The sequence below is a fragment of the Colius striatus genome, chromosome 3 (genome assembly GCF_028858725.1).
Source record: "Colius striatus isolate bColStr4 chromosome 3, bColStr4.1.hap1, whole genome shotgun sequence".
Lineage (NCBI taxonomy): Eukaryota > Metazoa > Chordata > Aves > Coliiformes > Coliidae > Colius > Colius striatus.
The window spans coordinates 42544093-42557964 of record NC_084761.1 but is presented as its reverse complement, the minus strand read 5'-3'; the positions used below and the strand labels follow the sequence as shown (position 1 = coordinate 42557964).

Sequence of the window (13872 nt, the reverse complement as noted above, 5' to 3'; positions counted from 1 at the left end):
AAAAAAAAAACCCAAAAACCCAATCCCAGAAGGAAATCATGGCTTTTCAAAACAGAACACCTATCAGGATCCCCACCCTGTTTTTAGTTGCTTTAGCTTTCAGTGGTTTCAGGTATCACTCAGGAAATGATGGTTTTAAAGGATGCATGAGTTGGAAGTAATGCCTTTTAGGTCTCTCAGCTGCAAGTCTGATCCTATATCTTCGTAAGTGTTAACACAGTTTTAGTTATTTGCTTAATAAGCTCTTTTAGCAAGCTGAAACTTTCTTTGCAGAATGCAGTCACACATGTGGGGTTCACTGAAATCACTCACAGAATCACAGAATCTTAAAGGTAGGAAGGAACCTTGAAAGATCATCTAGTCCAAGCCTCCAGCCAGAGCAGGGTCACCTAGAGCAGGTCACACAGGAACTTGTCCAGATGAGGCCACGATGTTTAAGTATTTGTAAACATTAATGAGGCTACCCCTTAGTCTCCTCTTCTCCAAGTTAAAGAGCCCCAGCCACCCCAGCCTTTCATCACAAGGGAGATGCTACACACCCTTCATCATCTTTATGGCCCTGCACTGAACTCTCTCCAGCAGCTCCCTGTCCTTGAACTGAGGGTCTGAGAACTGGACACAATATTCCAGATGTGGTCCCACAAAGGCAGAGTAGAAGGGCAGGAGAACCTCTCTCAGCCTATTAATCAGAGCCCTTCTAACACACCCCAGGCTGCCATTGGCCTTCTTGGCCACGAGGACACATTGCTGGCTCATGGTCATCCTGCTGTCCACTGGGACCCCTAGGTCCCTTTCCCCTACACTAGTCTCCAAGAGTTCATTCCCCAACCTGTACTGGTACATGGGGTTATTCTTTCTCAGATGCAAGACTCTACACTTGCCCTTGTTGAATTTCATTAGATTTCTCCCAGCTCAACTCTCCAGCCTGTCCAGGTCGCAGCACTCCCTGAGTTTAGTATTGTCATGGTTCAGGCCCATCAGGGAACAAAGACCACGATTAGCCTCGAGTACCGAAGTGGCTGACAATTCCTCAAGGGCAGAGAGAGCTTAATTGCCGCTTAAGGTTCAGGACAAAACAGACCAGGCTACTCGGTTTGGGGAAGAAAAGAGGAAAATAATTTAATGCAACGTCAACTAAAACATACCCCCAAAAACCCAAAACATAACCAAAATGAAACAACACAGAGTAATGCATCAATGAAGAGTCCAACCAGCCTTTTTAAGAACACCTTCTTGCCACACCTCCCCTCTTCCCGGGCTCAGAGCCCTGATCCCGGGGTTTTTACCCTGTCCCCCCCTGAACGGTTCGGGGGGGCAGGCAGTGGGGGTTTCAGTTAGTCTGTTCCCGATAGCTTCTGCCGTTTGTTCCTCCTCAGGACGGGTGAACTCCACACCAGTCCTCCCTGCAAGCCCGTGGGGTAACTCACACACATGGCAGCCCTGCACGGGCTGCTCCGACGCGCACTTATTCCAAAGGCTGCAGCTCCTCTTTGCCTCTCGTGTGGGGCTGCTCTGTGGCGTGCAGGCTCTCCAGCACGGGGCCATGGCCGTCTCCCCACACAGTCCCTCGCCCGTCCGGGCTCACTCACATGGAGCTGCTGGTAACTCTCAGTCCTGCCTTGGGTCTCCATAGGTTGCAGGGGCACAGCTTGCATTCCAGCCACAGCTTGCAGAGGAGTCTCTGGTCTATTGCTTCTCCTTCCTTCCTCCTTCTCTGGCTGAAGGGTCCGCGTGGTCGCCTCCATCTTCTATCACTCATACACCTCCTGCCTCGCATTCCAATTCCCGTCCCCTAAATAGTGATCGCAGAGGCGCCAGATTGGCCCAGCCGGGCCGGAGGTGGGTCTGAACCCAGGAGCTGGGGGAGAGTCCACAAACTCTTTAACGGGTCTTCACTGCAACCCGCTCCCCCTGTTACTAAGCCAAAAGCTGCTCCTTGCTAAACTAGAACAAGTATCATCCCCTTTTACTCAGACTCTTTGCCATGGAAGTTATCCTGCAAATGAAATTTTAAAAACCAAATGTCAGTGAAGGTCTTGTCGCAATAAAACTGATGTGAGTCATCAAACTGATTGCATAAATGTGTGAGAGCTATAAGGTGCATTTCTGCTAAGTCACAGTGTTAGAAATTCTCTGCCATGTAGACATTTGGTTCTGACCTATAGATTTGCTGTAGTCTCAAAGCAGACAAGAAAGAGCTCCTTCCTGTAAGGGCATGCCTGTACAGGTCAGGCTGTGCAGAGATATTAGAGCTACCCTTAAGGTTTGGATAACGATGCAGGTGACTGTGTGTGCAGTTCAGAGAGGGCTACAGAACCCATTGAAGCACTGGGTCAATAGAGTTCGCTGCTTACCCAGTAATACTGTTATCTGTACCTGAGCTAGCCTGAAACAATAAAAAAATATGATCTACAGTCACACATAGAAACAATCAATTGTAGTGCAGTGGAGTAGCACTAAATGGCATAAGAACAAATTGCATGTGAAAATTCTGTCTGAGATCCAAGTGCATGACTCACCCTTCACCTGTACATACGACTCTTAGTACTTTATGTGTGATAGAGATTACGTGGTAGAGATTTACCATACTCTAAAGCTGCATAAGTTGCAAAAATCATCTAAGTAACTAGATAGTCGTTGCAGTCTTCATGCTGACACATCTGAAGAGAACACAGCCACTCTATGTATGTCAATCCTAGAATCATGCATATTTAGTATTTTGAACCAAAGTTCTGTGTACATAAATTTGATAAGCAACACAACCAAATATTAAAACTCAACTGATTGGTTGAAATTGGAGAATTTTATCTACTTCCCTATCTGAAAGTTCTAGAACTCTTTTGAGAGATCATGTTACCAATCCAGCCAAAAGTTTGAAATATCCTTGTGAAATCCTGTGTTTCAGAACCTACTGTGTTTGCTACCACTGTCAGCAATGAATACTCTACACTCCCTGTGGAAGGCGATATTGTAGGATGTCCTCCTTCATATGAGTCATACTGCCTCCATGGGGGAGTGTGCAATTATGTTTCTGACCTACAAGACTATGCCTGCAAGTAAGTACAAAAATTTGTATTGTCTATGCTGATGAATGTTATCCTGAGGGCTCAGCTGAGTGCAGATAGTGAAATGTTTGTCCAGACATTATCTGTTCAGCACTCATGTTGGCAGTTATTGTTAAACTCTGGTCTTTTCTGTAAGTGATCACTGTAAGTTTCTGTAAGTGGTTACTCCATTCACACCCATTACAATTAATATTAGAATTGGATTAGTTTCCTAAATACTCAATTCTTTGCTTTGGAAAGGTGAGATAAGTTGTTAAAGGACTTAGCTAGTGCTCATGGCTTTATGAAAGAAGTGCTTGCTGTTTCTTCTGTATGTACCGTTCTGACTTGTACCTCCCTGTTGGCCTTGCCAGTCGTGTGTGGCACTCACTGGGGTGAAAGAAGACACCTCTCTTATATCCCCTCTGATTAGCACCAGGGAGAAGTCTGGTGTTAGCACCTTCTCTTCCCTGTTTCAAGAGTCTAGGTACCTGGCAGAAGAGGTACAACATGATGGTCCTCTTAAAAATAAGCAGTGTAGCAATGAGACCTCAAAAATGAGACTTCCTTCCTGACATTATTTTTGTGAAGCCTAAAATCTGATTCCCCAAATGCAGTTACTGATAAAAGCAAAGAGAATGTCATATGTTCAGAAGTTATCCTTGGCCTGGTCAATGTGCTAGCCTAGTCCCATGTGCTGGAGTTTAATTGTGTAACTTGATTATGTTTGAATGTTATTATCTTTCTTCAAAATCAAGCATAGGGGTGTTTGCAGTGAGGCAAATGCAGTGCCTGCCTTCTCCCCTGGAGTCTCACCTGGTAAGTGAGGACCTGGGCAGGAGATGGATGCTGGTCCATAGTAGGCAAATCTCCTTCTGTCTCAGTAACTTTAATGGCCCTGGTATAACTGTGGAGTGAGGAGAGCAAGCTTTGTGCTGAGGGGTTTATTTGACCCCTTCCTTGTATTGCACTGCATGAACCTCTGTATCAAGCCATTCCTATAAGCACTGTCAAATCCTAGGCTTTCTTATTTTTAAATATGAGAGGGTTTCCTCACTTACAGACATCTGTACCAGCAGGAATGTGAAAAAATATATCTTATACACATATATGTGAATGAAGTGGATGCTTTGTGCCACGGATTTTCTAAGCAAAGACCTTGGGCAAAGCCATTAAAGGAAATTGACTCATCGTCATCTCTGGTATTTACTAGGAATTTTTCATGTAAATTTTAGAGGCATTGAACACTTTTTTTTTTTACATCGAGTTTCTCCTGTCAAAAGTGAAGAATCTACAACTGGGATCATATATATTTTTTTTCTTTTAGACATTAGTGCTTAACAAAAATAAAAATGTACATATTCTTCAGTTCCGGAAGTGGAAGCAGTTTAAAAAATTAAGGAGCAACTGTGCTTAGCTGTGTTCCTGGAGGCCAGGGTTTGTGTATGGACCCTGCAGAATTCTCACTAGATGGCAGCATTTATTCATGTAGGCTGCAATATATTAAAGACCAAAAAGAAGGAATGGCAAAGTGTTAGCTGGGAAAAGATCTAGCAAAAAAAGCATAGCAAATGTGACTTGTATTTTGATTAATAAAAACTCTTACACTGGAATGGAGGTCTCCTAGCTTGTTTAGAATCTATTGTGATCTTACATGCAAAAATTAGCATTTTCCTGTCTTTCAATATACATACATTGTAACTTGTGACAGAGTGCTTGTGCCCAATTTAATAACGAATGCTGAAGATACATTTTCAAAACATTAGACAAAGGCTGCTGCAGGTCAAATCCTGATTCTTTTGCTCATTTAACTAGCTCTTTTGACTTGTGTAAAACTAGACTAGTATCAATTGTTAGGAGAATTTGAGCCTATGCTGCTGATTGTTCTGAATTGAGTAGACTTTTCATTTTTTACATTTATTATGTCTCTTTCCTTGGACTTAGCCTAATACTAGGCCAACATTCTTTTTGATGTATTTCTAACCTTCTAGGAATTTTTATTTCAGGGTTTCATGCACTGATAAAATATTTCTATGTTGAGTTTTACAGAAGTAAAAACAAACAAATAAATAAAAACTGCCTACAGAAGAAATTTACATTAAAACTAAATTACAAAGAGATTTCTAACCCACGTGAGATGGCTTGTTTAAAAAAATACTTAATTCATCTTTTATTTTAGTGTTAGGGTTCAAATTAAAATTTGATTCCTTTAACCAAATTACCCTGAAAATATGAGTAAGTCCTATATTCACACAGAATGACAGAATGGTAGGGGTAGGAAAGGACATCTAGAGACCATCTAGTCCTACCCCCTTCTAAAGTGTGTTAAGGAAGCTTGCTGCTGGAAATAGTTACATTAAAAATCTTAGGGAAACGCTAATCACACAGCAGGATTTAAGAGAAAACTATTTTTTTTTAATTCTTTACCCATTGGAATCTGGAATTATAATTAAAATATCTTTGTATAACTCTATAGGTGATTCAATACCTTTAGAGTTTAAAAAGTCTTTTCATACTGAATTCTACTTTTGACAGTCATTACTTTAAAGTCATTTTGTCTTCACCACTACTAAACTCAACCACAGGGGTTGCCAGGGGTAAATTGGTACACAAGGTGACTGAAGCGATGATCTGGGGTTTTTCCTCTTCTGCCAGTTACTAAATGTACTCACTTCCTTTTGGCAGCTGTGTGACAGGTTACGTGGGGGAGCGGTGCCAGTTCAGCGATCTAGAGTGGTGGGAGCAGCAGCACGTCGAGAGGGTGAAGATGCGGAATATCACCATCACAGTGTCCGTAGCAGTGCTGTTCCTCCTCCTGCTGTTGGGGTCCCTGGCAGCCTACTGCCACAGGTAGTGCTCCCAAGTACAGGCTGTGAAAATGTGGCATGGGGACTGAGGGGCTGCTGATGTTCACAGAGGGTTCATGGTGAGGAACATGGGCTGGTGGAAATCATCATATTGTCCTTGCTGCTCTTCTGTGTTTCAGTACTTGGATCTATGAATAATATGGAAAGTTCTGGCATGTCCCTTGCCTGCAGTACTCAATTGGTTTTACTGAATGACATCTGTCTTGGGGGAAAGAAGGATAGATCTTATTAGGTTTGAAAAGGAGACATAATTTGTATTGCTGAGAGAGTTCAGGAGCATGCTTTTTACTTCTTTCTTGGTTTCCCTATTAGAGCTCTAGATGTCTGAAACTGAAACATGATTTTTCCTGGAAATGCCTTAGTTCCAAGCTTTTTGAGGCTTTCAGTTTGTTTATTTTACAGTAATTTCAGAAATCGTTGTTTTTCATGCAAATGAATGCAGAGGCAGCTTTCATAATTGTAACTATCAACAGTGTACTAAAATAAAGACAAAATTCTTATTTTAAGCTTCACTCACAAATGCCGTTTGTTATATTGGCTGAAACCTATATCTTTTTAAGAGGAATGTATTATCAAGAGAATAGTATAAGAAAATGGAAGGAGTAGTTAAAATTATGATGTTGATTGTTTTTTCTAATTAATGACCCTTTACAGATGGTATTTTAAAACAAACATTTGTTCACTTCTTACTGACTTCTGTTTCTGACAAGCTGTCTGTTTTAACCACGGTGAAGTGACTGACAGTAATACACCCTTTCTAACCAATGAAAAACAAATATAAATAAAAAATATCTGTTCCATAAATACCTATACAATAATGTGTGAAAGGAAGCAGCATCTGTTACTCCCAAAGCAAAATAATTTATTTCAGCTTTTATTCTGTTGCAGAAGTCAAAACTTGTATAAGAAAAATCTATATGTAGAAGCGATAAGATATGCCAGCAGCCGTGCTGACAACGAGAACGTGACACCTACTAGCAACAAGTCTCGGGTAACTATATTAATGTGGAATGGAGAGGGAAGCAGGAAGGATCAAAGAATGTTAGGGATCCACTTGAGATTATCCATCAAATAATTCACATCTTAAATATATTAAATAACTGCTAGAGTCATCAAGTGCTTTGCTATGAACCCTAGTTCATCTTACCTCATTGTTATCCCTCAAAGTTCACAGCTGCCTGGATGTATTGCAACCATTAGCCAGTGTTATTGTTAGCTTTGAACACAACAGTTGGGGAACTGTGTTCTAAATTAAGGAAATGGCAATGTGATGACATGGCATATCACAGAGTTATTTTCACAGGAAAGTATGCCCTTCGTAAAAAAGGCTTCTTGGAAGCCAACTATTGTGTGCTACATGAGATGTTGAACTTTATTTTGGGGGTTGATGAAATTCAGTGTTTTTGTAATAGAGGCTGCTGCCTTGTAACAAAAACCAACCAGGATGCTATTGGGCAGTTTGGGAGGGAATATAAAATACCAGGTTTGCACTGGTGTAGGTTCTACTGGCCTATTTCTGTTGCCATTTTTGAAGTTGCATCAGAGAATTTGGCCCCATAAGATCTGGTCCAAGGACCTGACTTTCACTGGCATTAAAATGACATTACACTGTCAGGTGACTGCAATTGAAACCTGAAGTTGGCAAAAGTGACATAATTGACATCTGTGTCTACTTCTGTGTCCAATCTGAGACTCTTTTCTCAGAGTGGCGTGACTGACTCTGAAAGCTTTTCTGAACACACATTATATTCATCTCTGAATAAGCTGCTGTATTGTAGGTATCGTAATGCTTGTACAGATAGCATCACAATAGCTAAGCTGTGTACACTCTTCAGAACAAGCAGAGTTATGTCAATGGAAAAGACTATTGGAAGAGTTTATATTTGTACAGGATTTGCAATAAACTCTAGTGAAGCACATGCTTTTTTACTATGGTAAATGCACTTTCTAATATAGAAAAACCTTGCTGCAAGGTTTTAAAGCCTTCCACACTCAACTACACCCATAAAGGTACAAAAATCACGTGCATAATAGTCATGAGCACAAAAGAATTTGATTTTAAATGGCCTAAAGCTTCACTCTGCTCCAAATCTTTGAGTCCAGAAAGGGATAAGTTTGTTCTACTTGGGAGTCTGAGGGACTGAATGTCACGTCATATTTAGAGTGCAAATCCAAGGATTTTTAATCAGCACAGAGAAAGCCTTGCAAACGGTTTAAATTGAGTGTTGGGCAGAAATTGTGAGTGGATAGTCACTGAAACACACTATAAAACACATGTAGGGAGTACTAAATTGACTTGACACTAGTTATGGCATACTGTTCCTTAGCTAGTCAACTGCATACTATTGTGGACCTTTTATTACCTTCACTTTGCTCCGGCTGGTACTGGACAATTGAATTAATTTACTCAATTGTTGTGGTGCCACCATTTGTTCACAGCCGAGACAAAAACCACAGCTTGCAAAATATTGAGGCTGGGAAAATCAGAAACATTTGTTAGGACTCAGAACAGCTCGTTGTCTGGGAGCAGTGCTCTAGGAAGTCTGCAACTCATCAGCAATGTCCCCACCTGCTGTTGTCCCCATAGTTAATGTTAACGGTCAATAACATTTTTGCTGAATCTAGGAGTAATTAGACAGCTAAACAATGGACTGAATCAACAAAAACAAATCCAACCTACTCATTTATTACACGTGTTATATTTCCCCATGCATTTTTGCACTGGGAGACATCACATACATTAATAAATTAATTTGTTGTAAATGGCTTGTTGCAGGCTGGAAGAGCAAATCACTGACCCTTTGCTAATTATTGCTGCTTACACAGTAATAGACTCCTGTGGTTTCATGCATGTGACTTTCTCTAGACTGATGTAGCCATTGAGTTTTAAGTTCACTGGAGCTTCATGCAGGCACACACTTGGGTTAGAAACTGTAGAGTTGCCAAAAACAGCGGGAAGTCATCCATTTCTACAGTTCATCCAGAGTGGATTATTGTAGAGCTTTATGTAGAAAGGGAATTTTAATACATTAGGGACATAAAACTGTAGTTCCTCAGCTCTTAAAGTACTGCTATAGGTTTCTGGGTGCTACTGGTTTACACAGCATTAATAGTCCTAATGGAGGACTTTGTGTGGCAACTGGATTATATGTATGCAGTAAACACAAAGAGCTCACAAAATTTACTGCTTTTGTAGCCCACAAAATTACTGCTCAGAAATTGCAAAGACCTTCTCGTTCTTACATGTCTAGGTTAATGTAGAGGATAACAAGCTTTTATGCAATCACACCTATCAAATGTTATGTGTCATGGTAGTGAAACTATATCTACAAATTGCCCAAGTATAATTCACTTCTACCTTTAATTCTGTTCTGCTATATAAGTCTACATTTATCTGAAAATATGCCTGGGTTTTTTTTCACATTTTTAATAGAGTTTCATAAACCAGGCTAGGTTTGTCTTAGGGATATGTAAGCTTCTGCACAAGCCTGGATTTTGATGCTATTCTGAGACTTTTCATCCAGCAAGTGTTCTGCTTTGCAAAGTCAAAGATATTTGGCAGAATTGTGGGTAGCTGAATCTCCTCCAGAGGTCTGTCACATATGGGCTACCAGCTGTAAGCCTACAGATTTTATGTAAATGTACTGATGCCTAAATAGTCAGACCTGTTACATCTGTGTTCTATCCACACAAATCCACTAATTATTAACCAGGTCTATTGAATCTGTGTGTTCTTTTGTTGGAACATCTTTTTTACAGTAAGTTTCTTTTCATCTGCGTCTCTGCTCTTTAAACATTCCCCCTTTAGTGGGTTTCTGTTTTTCCTTCTATGCTATTTCAACACAGTGCTTCACATTGCTTTGCTCTGTCCCTAGTTTCTTGGTTGTTTTTTTTTTGTTTTTCTATTTTTCTTATGGTCTTTTCAGCAAGTTCCTCAGAGGATTCCATCTTCTGCTTCTAAGGTATCACTTTCACTGTCTCTGTGTGATGATAGAACTCCACCCTTCAGGTGCAGAACCAGGAAGGAAGGCTCGCTTCTTTCCCTGTGTCTGACAGGGTTTCCTGCTGTCTGGTTGCAGGTCTCTGATACTTTAAAGTGGCACTCAGCTCTATGTAGAGGGTTGGTTTTCATGGACTTTTATTCTTTCATCAGGAAAGGTTGATTTGCAAGACAAGGAATGGGTAGTTCTTTACTAGACTGTGACTACACACCTTCCAAAGACTGGGGCTGTCATCAACTCAAACATTTAATTATCTGCAGGGTAAGAGTCATCCCAGAAGCCAGGGTGACATTTTCCCCTTGCTGTGATTGGAGCATGTGGTCCTTCTAGTTTTCCTCTTGGGGTTCAGAAACTCAATTCTTTTTATACTAATTTGGGCTCTGCATATTTTGTGCATATTGTATGTATTTGCAGATTGCAGTTGTTAAGGAGTACAACAGTCCTCTGGAGACTAAGGCGGTTGATCTAATTGAGTGTGAGACAGCAGATCCTCATCCTGCCTGTCCTTCAGAATATGGTGAGTAGGATTGCTTTCTTTATTAGGTCTCTCCTCACCTTTGTTACCAGCAGGAGCAGTGGCTGATAGAGGAGACAGAGAAATCAAAATTATATTTCTGGCCTGTTTAAAGCTGCAGCGCACAGCAGAAGCCATATTTGTGTTTCTGTGAAGAGACCATTGAGTCATTCACTTTGCAGATTATCACATGAAATTACACTACAACAGTGCTTTCATGCTCATAAGAAGCCAGGTGCTTCTTGTATAGTAATAATATCATATTTTTGCATTTATATAGAACTTCATTACTTCATAGCAAGAGAAGTTTTGCTCATCATAGTGATGGGGAATATATATCTGTGAAAAAATATACTTTGACAGGTCTTATTCATTCAAGCAGGATAACTAAAATAGTGTGAGGAGTCCAGGTCTCCATAGAAATCTTTTCCTCTGCAGCAGCAACTACAGTTCTGCTCTTTGTATTAAACAAAGTGTTTGACTGCTTGGGGAACGTTTGGGGCTTAAACAAAGATGAGATGAATGGAGGAGATGTGTCTCATCTCTGGTGCAAAGGCAGCAGGCACCACAGAGATACACAGCAGGTTTCCATGGCCCATAGGTTACCAGCTAAGCCACTCTGAGTTTTAGAAAGTGTTGCCTTATAGGTAGCAACTCATTCTCCCTATTGCTCAGATAGTGAACAGTGATGGAGAAAGACTGATATCCTTAACCATCTTATTTACCACATATACCTCCTAACAACAGAGCTTACTAGAAAATTTGATTTGCATCAGTCACTTAGAATATCCAAAGGGTTTGAGAATACTGGAGTGGACAGGCATCTTGCAAGATTTTCAGAATTGCCCATTGTTGTGATTTGGCCCAGCTAGCACAGCAGCACCACGACGGTCTCTCGCTCGGTGCCCCCATTCACCCCCACCCTTGTTAGGATGGCAGAGGCCCCAGCAAAATGGGAGTAACAAGATAAGCAAGGTTGTTGTGGATTAAGACAAGGGCAGGGAGGGCTCGCTGCCAATTACGGTTCTGGGCAAAACAGACTCCAGTACTCGACTTAGAGAGGAAAGTAGGAAAGTTTATTCTACAAGAAACAGAATGGAATAAAAGCAAAAAGGGAGTAGGATGATGAGAAAATTACAACCAGCACTTTAAGATCTCCCTCCCCCATCCCTCCTTTCTTCTCGGGCCCAGCTCACTGTTCCCAATATCTCTACCTCCTCCCCCCTCAATGGCTCAGGGTGGCAGGGAATGGGGGATGTGGTCAGTCTCTCACAGATGGGCTCTGCCGCTTCTGTCTTCTCAGATGAGGATGACTCCTGGCATTCTTCCCCTGCTCCAACACGGGGTTCCTCCCCCAGGACACAGTCCTTAATGAATTTCTCTGGTGTGGGTTGTTCCCAACAGCTGCTGCTTCTGCCGGTACAGGGTCCCTCACATGGGACGCAGTCCTTGGTGAATATCTCTGGCTTGGATTCTTCACCACGGTTACAGTTTCTGCAGTTGCAGGGTCCCTCTCTCGGGACAAGGCCTCTTCTGGGCATAAGTTTAATGAGCTGCTTTGTCGTGGGTTCCTCCCCACAGTTACAGATGTGGATATTGGGTCCCTTCCTCGGGACACGGCCTGCTCTGGCCATAGTGATAAAGGGTCCCTCCTTCGGGACACGGCCTTTTCCGGACGTAGTTTTAAAGAAGAAAATCACTGCCCCTGGCTTGGGGTCTACAGGGAAGTGGTTGGGTCTCCCCCACAGGACACGGCCTCCTCCGGCCATAATCACTGTCCCTGGCTCAGGGCCTTTAGTGAAGTGAATCACTGCCCTTGGACTGGGGCCAGCTGTAGCAAAATGAGTCTCTACCCCTGATATGGGATCATTATCAAAATGAGTCTCTACCACCAATGCGGGGTCTTTAAAGAAATGAAAATAAATCTCAGCTTCACCAGTTCTCTCCACCGAATGCAGGGGAGTCTCTGCTCCAGCACACCTCCTCCTCTCTTTCATCACTGACCTTGGAGTCCACATGGTTGTTTCTCTCACTGTTCCTACTCCTTGCACCACCACCAGCCAGAAGAAGAAGAAAGGGCAGAAGAAGGAAGAAGATGGAGGAAGATGGGGGAAGAAACCTCCTCTTCTGGCTTCTTCTTAAAAAGTGATCGTGGAGGCATCTAATTGGCTCAGCCCCAGAAGTGGGTCTGGCTCAGAGCTGGGGAGAGTTGTGAGCAACTTCTTACAGGAGCCATATTTACAGCCCATTCCCCCTTACCAGAAAAGGCTATCATCTCAAACCTACCCTTAGACATATGTTAGGAAGTCACCTTATTCATCAGTGGAAAATATGCCTCACGTTTACTTAGTTGGACTAATATTGCAAATGTGTAGAACTGTATTGTCCAACAAAGGAAGCCTGATGTTTCCCATTAGGAGGCTCTATCTTCATTTATAGTTTTATCAGATGCAGCTATTGAAACAGAAGTTTCTACTGACAGGTGTCTGATTTTTCCTTACTTGAAAGTTTTAGCAAAGTGGTTCAACCATTTTAGACAAAGGCTGGTAAATGATTTGATGTGTTCTCTGAAGTGTTAAAGGAAGTTCTTATATTGTGCCAGTGAATAAAATTCTAAGACCTTTTGAATCTGGAGGAGGTTCTATAATTTTGACAAGCAGGTTGTCCTTGTGTGACAAGCAAGCCTTTTCCTGTTCTTATGTATTAAAACAGAAAACTGTAATTTGCTTAGGACAATAATGTCTTAAAATCAGGAGCAAGTTCTTGACTTTGCCTCCTTTTTTGTTCTTTTAACTTGAATTGGGTTTTGTAATTTTCTGAACTCAATTGTGTGCTTCCTTTCAAAGCTTTCCTCTCTCAAAACTGACATTAGCTTTCTTTTTGCTTAGTTGTGAAGATTCTTGTATAGCTTTCAGTAATACATATCCATTTTCTACAGAACAGCCTATAACATGTGACAAAGCACCAGATACTTTGGCAGAAGTGAAGGAACAAGGATGTCAACAAGAGGTTCCTGTTGGTGAGAAATCTTGTCAGCTCATGGGACTGACAAAGGGCCCTCCCCAGCCTCCCTGGAGCACGCATCCCAAGCCTCTCCTGGAAAGGGAGCCCTGCAAGCTTACTCCAGCCAGCCTGCTGATGCAGCCAGACTAGAAGCAGCTTGGATTTGAGTAGGAAAAGGAGGAAGGATGAAGTCAGTAGAGAATGGGAACTCATGAAACAATGGAGTGCACCTCTCATTTTTCTGTTAAAATCTGCTTTAGAAAAAAAGAGAGAAATGGAAACAGAACAGAGAAGTCCTTGCCACTCCTTGCTTGTCACTGCTGCTTGGAAGAATTACTGTGAGCAATGTATTAGCAATGAGTACTGTGTAAGTATCACTTTAAGGGTCACTGCTGCTAACTTCATTAACTGCCTGCTAAAAGGACGCTGAGGGGAAAACAGAT

General features: G+C 41.8%; 1 protein-coding gene across 1 annotated transcript in view; it reads left to right on the top strand.

Annotated features, from left to right (window-relative positions):
* Nucleotides 1–13618, top strand: part of EGF (epidermal growth factor) — a 61434-nt gene extending 47816 nt beyond the window's left edge. Inside the window, exons 21-26 of the mRNA XM_061993396.1 lie at nucleotides 2906–3056; nucleotides 5730–5894; nucleotides 6800–6902; nucleotides 10327–10429; nucleotides 12610–12612; nucleotides 13365–13618. Coding sequence (XP_061849380.1) covers nucleotides 2906–3056; nucleotides 5730–5894; nucleotides 6800–6902; nucleotides 10327–10429; nucleotides 12610–12612; nucleotides 13365–13579 — 740 coding nt within the window. The 3' untranslated portion in view covers nucleotides 13580–13618. The remainder of the gene's footprint in view (nucleotides 1–2905; nucleotides 3057–5729; nucleotides 5895–6799; nucleotides 6903–10326; nucleotides 10430–12609; nucleotides 12613–13364) is intronic.
* Nucleotides 13619–13872: the final 254 nt, after the last annotated feature.